The following is a 5343-nucleotide window of genomic DNA, read 5'->3' as shown; positions in this document are numbered from 1 at the left end:
ATTCTTCTGAATGGCTTTCAACACACAAAACTGGTGACTCGTTAAGGCAATAATGGTTGAAGATGGCTCAAAAGTGTTCTGCTGGGTCATGTCCAAGATCAGATAAGAAGTAACTAGATTTATACATTTAAACAATAAAGGTGTTGTGGGGTGTTTAGATAGGAGGGGTGCATGGGATGTTCTATTATGTGCATTTATGTCTGTGTGTTTGTATGTGTGTGTGGGAGGGGGGGGGTTAATGTGGCCGCATGCCCCTATGAAATTGGGTAGTTGCTGTGACACTCCTGGTTGACCACTCTGCCTCAGCGCCATGGCCCCCCAAAAGGCTTAAAAAAAACACTTGAAGCCTGTTGTGTTGCATTCAGAATCACAAGACAGTGGGAGATGACCAGAAGAGACTTTTGTGAAAAAAATGAAAAACATGTGAAAGGTAGAAGGATCCAGGTACAGAACCCTGTGGAACGCCACGACTAGCCCTCATTTGTGAAGACATTCAGCAACTGTGTGCCGGATTAGAACCGTGTGCAGAGGTAATTCTGCTCCTCCTTTAGAGGGGGCATGTGGGCGAAAGGGAAGCAGAGGAGTTGGTGAGACGAGTGTCCGCCATCAGAGCGGCATCAGCACGGCAAGATGAAGCTGTGTCTCATCAGCCTGTATCTTTATGTGCTCTCAACTTGGAGTAAGTCGTTTTTTTTCACATTTATCACTTTGGGACTTCGTTTACATTCAGCGTCTTTGTTTTGTTGGTTATAATTGTGTTTAGTAAATGAGGCGCACATGTCAGAATCTTTAGGTACAGCTGACTTCCTTCTAAGAATGTTCAATTCTGGCTGCATGTCTATTTTATTTTTTGGGGGTTAAAAACAAAGTTGTTTTTTTCTGTTGCAGCTGGTGTTTTAGGTTGTTTTTTTTTTCGTGTGTAAATTGAGGTAACTGATCTTTTTCACCTCCTCTATGTCTCCTTACAGGTGTTAAGTTGAACACAGTAAATGTCAGACAAACTGCAGACTTTGATGTCTTTGAAGGAGAAGCTGTGGACATCAGCTGCTGCTGGACAGGGGGGAGCAGAGTGAGAGTGACCTGGTTCAAAAATCAAACAACACTCAAAAATGATTCATTTTTGACAAATCCGCATCAAGAAACTCAAAAAGATGAGATGGAAAAATGTTCATTCTGGAACTTTGACAGCATCAAAAAACAGGATTCAGGCAGATACGACTGTGAAATTTTCATTGAGATACCTGAATTAACAAAAGTCAGGGGAAACGGCACAATCATCACCGTGAGAACCAGAGAGAACCAAACTGTCACAACAACAGGTGTGAGAAAATTATAATACTAAGTCTGAATCATTTTAGTGCAGTGAAACATTTGATCTTTTCGTTCATCACAGTCTTATGTCACTGGGATGAGGGGAAAAATATTTGTTTTCTCTTTTGAGAAGATCCAGCTCCACCCAGCAGACCCTCCAACATCCTGCAGACCATCAGCCTTCCTGTGGTGTTGCTTCTGTTCTTCATCTCCATCTCCTTCTTCCTCTTCCTTCACGAACCAAGAAACCACGGTGAGGATTTGTCTGTGTTTGCTGTTTGGATGGAGTGATGGACTTCTGTGAAACCCAACATCTAACTGCAGCAAATTTACACCGATGTGGCTGAAACATGAAAGATGCTGGCAGCTTTCATGAATTATTTATTACTTACCGGTAATTAGTAAAAGAAATTCATAAAACTGTAAGACTAAAATAATCCAGGATTCACATACTTCATACATGTATGAACGTGGCTTTACACTTTTGCTGATCGATTAAGGAATTCAAGCTGAGAGGAGAAAAAACATGTAGATTTGACGCTGTAAACTCCACTTCCGTCTGTATTGCTGCGTTTGTTTGCAGCTCTCACAACCACAGTCATCTACACCGGAAGTGCAGGCGGCGGCGTGCAGCCCCGGAGAGGCCGTTCTCAGCGGGTGAGTTGGGTGTTGTGTCCTCTCTCCTCCTTCTTGTCATGACCACTAGAATGACTGATAAAGCTCTGTTTTCCTCAGGAGTCTCAGTTAATTTCACTGATCTGCTATAACAGAGATGAGACCAAAGGAAGTGGATCAAGATCTGCTGCAGTCTCATCATCTCAACGAGAAACAATCCGGAACCTTTAGCATCTTAGTAAATGTGACAAATTTGTCTGATATTTGCATTTCTGTGAGACTACAAAACCAGCTGCAGTTGGTTTCAAAGTAAGAGCTTTAGCATCACACATGACTAAAGTGAACCTGGGAGAAGAGCGGGAGGTTTTTTCAGCCTGTGGCAGGAAGAGGAAAGAAATGATAAAAAAGTTGCAGAAATATTTTAGATCAACTTCTGAATTACAATCAACCAGAGGCCCTTGAGCCACCTGCAGCTCTCTAATCCGTCCATTGTGACTCCAAAAGGCAAATAATTTGAATAACCAGTGAGTGAATATGTCAACATACACTTGTAAATAATGCCAGCAGGTCAAGTATCCAATAGAGTGCTTGTGACAAAGTGTGATGCTTCATGATTTAGATCAGTGAAGATTATTATTGCATTAAAAATGCCATGATCCCCCCAGTTGATTAATATTGATATAATTTATTAATTTTTGGTCAAAACTAGTAGGAACCAAGATACAGATATGTTTATGATGGTAAATGAAAGGTCCATATTCTGTAGATAGTCCATGATGACTCCAAAGTTGGTATTCAGTCTTCTGCTGTCAAATTATCAACTTTACTTCTGATTCTGTACTGCAGGCTTTCTTCACGATAGAATGAACTTTTTAATATTAGAAGTTTTTTTTTAATTCATATCTCATTATTTTAAAATACAAATAGGCCTGCTGAATGGTTTACACATTTGGACATATTTGTATAGAGATACAACAAAATTCAACATGTGTTTTAAAAATGTGTTCATATTAATCTGGTACAGTCTACACGCTGTAACATCATAAAAATGAGAGACTCCAACAAAAATGTGCAGATCATTAAGTTCTGCCTCTCCTGGAGGGTGTTTCAGTTTAGCCACCAGGTGGAGCTCGCGCTATAGCATTGCATTTTTTTCAGAAGATTTGAGCCAAAAACGGTTCTTTAGACCACAAATGGTTATTTAAAAAAAGTTTCCTTGAAAGCGTTTGTAAAAAGTATTCCTGTGAGTAAATAAAACTGTTCATTTAGTCAGCAATGTATGTTTAGATCGACTGAACGTTAGCATTAGCCGTCCTATGGGAAATTCCATTATACTGTAGTGGCGGCAATACGCATGTTGGGTCTGCTTGCAGCAGGGGATTGTGGGACAGGATCCCATGGTCAAAATAGGGCTGAGCATGGGTGTTTCTTTTTGCCTGCATTTATTTTCATGTGGCGGTTTTGTTGTTCCACTCTTGGTTAGTTCTTCCTGTTATGTTTGTTTCTTTTCGTTGCACCATGAGTGTGGGAAGGGGAGAGGGTGATAAACCATGTGCGATATTCAACGTTGTGTGTCCTCCAAATAAATGCCCTTGATGTCGGAAAAAGTATTCACAGACAGGTTTTCCTACTGCTTCTTCCCTTATGAGACTGTAGCATGGCCAGTTAATTGATACTTCAGTTGATTGACAGCTATGCTCTCATTTTACCCGCTGCTAGTGACGCACCACCTGGGTCGTTACAATAAGTTAGCATTAAGCTAGCGTTAGGTCACCAGAAAAGGAAAGGCTTAAAAGATCAGTAGCTACTTTTATTGATCGTTTGATTTATCAAGCTCGGATGGATTCAGATCGATGAATCAATTTTTATCAACCCAGCCTTCCTGAAAACAATGAAAATCTGCACAAACCAAACAAACAAATAAACTGTTCAGAGTCACAATAGTGTTTATTCACTCATATGAAGTCATGTGTAGAGCTGGATCAAACAGGTTTGCGGGTTTTTGCACTACCCACATGCTGTTGTTATCAAAGAAAACTCTGCAGCAGCCTTCCGTCCTCCTCTACCAGCCGTGTTCCGTCTGTGATTATTGAAGATCCGAACTCCATCAGTAGATGGTGCAGTTAGCTGATGAGCGCTGGGTGCAGAAGAACTCACTGGTGACCTCTCTGTAACCTCTGGACTCAGTAAGTCCACTTCCTGTTTGAAGAACGTCAGAAAAAAAGTATGAATGAATGTCTTTGAGAAACAGAGCACTGCCTGATGTTCTGAAAGTCTGCTACCATGATACAAAGAATGATTTCAATGATAAAAATGTCATTTAGTCCTATTAATTGACAAAAAAAAGAACGAAAAAAAGAGAAATCTGATTCAAATCAACATTTTCCGCTTTCCTACGTGAAGACACTTCTGGCTAGACTGCTCTGGACAGCAGATGGCTGTACCTGGGTTCGACTGGTTTCCACCTGTTCTGAGCTGAAGGTCCTGCTGAACATCTGATTTCAAAGAGAACTAATCTTGAAGCTTCTTTCATCTGCTGCACTAGGTTCCTATGGTCAACTGTGTCTACAATTGTCAACGTTTCTTCGTGCTTCTTCAAATGAGCATAAACTCCTGCTAATCCGTCTGCTTTCAAATCAGATCGTTTTTGGCTTGACTGAGTTGAACTGGTTTACTTGGACTTGCTGAACATTTCTGGCTGAATTATTATTCAGAATCGGCGCTTCTGGTCACTTTGTTGAGCCGTCCTACCTTCTATCAGGTTGTAGAGGTTGCAGTAGTTGGTGCCATGGTCTCTGACGGCGTACCAGCTCTCAGAAACAGACATCGCCTTGGGGGGTAAACAAAAGGTTAAAGATTAGAATTCAAAGCCTTTTGCACTCTTTCTGACGTCGCAGAAACTCCTATTTGGCCTAGAATCCTCGATACAGAAAATTAGCCGCGGTTACATGTGCAAATTATCTTGTTTGGATCAAAGATCGGATTTGAAATTCAACCGTGTACAGTGGCCCAGAAATACCTTTTCCGATTATAACAAAAGTCTACATGGGCCACAATTTCGGTCGGAATAAATCATTTGCACATGCTTACTTCTCTTTAAAATTCCAGAAGAGGAAATGAGTCCCGCTGTTAACAAGCTGAGCTTGGAGAGCTGGGAGTTTATGTTAGTCTAAGAGGTTATTGTTTGTCATTGTTTTCTCTCTCTTTTCTTTCATTACAAGTAAGAGGCCTTTTGGATTTAGATCGGTGGGTTTTGTTTGTCATTTTGGCCAAGAGTTCACGCTGAAGCTTTTTGCTTCACCTCTTCATGTTACTCCATCCATCTTCCTCCGCTTATCCGGTACCGGGTCGCGGGGGCAGCAGACTTAGCAGAGATGCCCAGACTTCCTTTGCCCCAGCCACTTCCTCCAGCTCTTC

General features: G+C 41.3%; 1 protein-coding gene across 1 annotated transcript; it reads left to right on the top strand.

The window, feature by feature from the left end:
• The first annotated feature begins 615 nt into the window (after positions 1-615).
• LOC110017076 lies at positions 616-2803 on the top strand. The gene is made up of 5 exons (XM_020711618.1): positions 616-679; positions 969-1319; positions 1445-1564; positions 1895-1968; positions 2047-2803. The coding sequence occupies exons 1-5, from the start codon at positions 631-633 to the stop codon at positions 2155-2157; spliced, it is 705 nt and encodes a 234-aa protein (XP_020567277.1). The 5' UTR covers positions 616-630; the 3' UTR covers positions 2158-2803.
• The last annotated feature ends 2540 nt before the right edge of the window (positions 2804-5343 follow it).

Source organism: Oryzias latipes, chromosome 18, assembly GCF_002234675.1.
Source record: "Oryzias latipes chromosome 18, ASM223467v1".
Classification (NCBI taxonomy): Eukaryota; Metazoa; Chordata; class Actinopteri; order Beloniformes; family Adrianichthyidae; genus Oryzias; species Oryzias latipes.
This window is presented reverse-complemented; position numbering and strand designations above follow the sequence as displayed.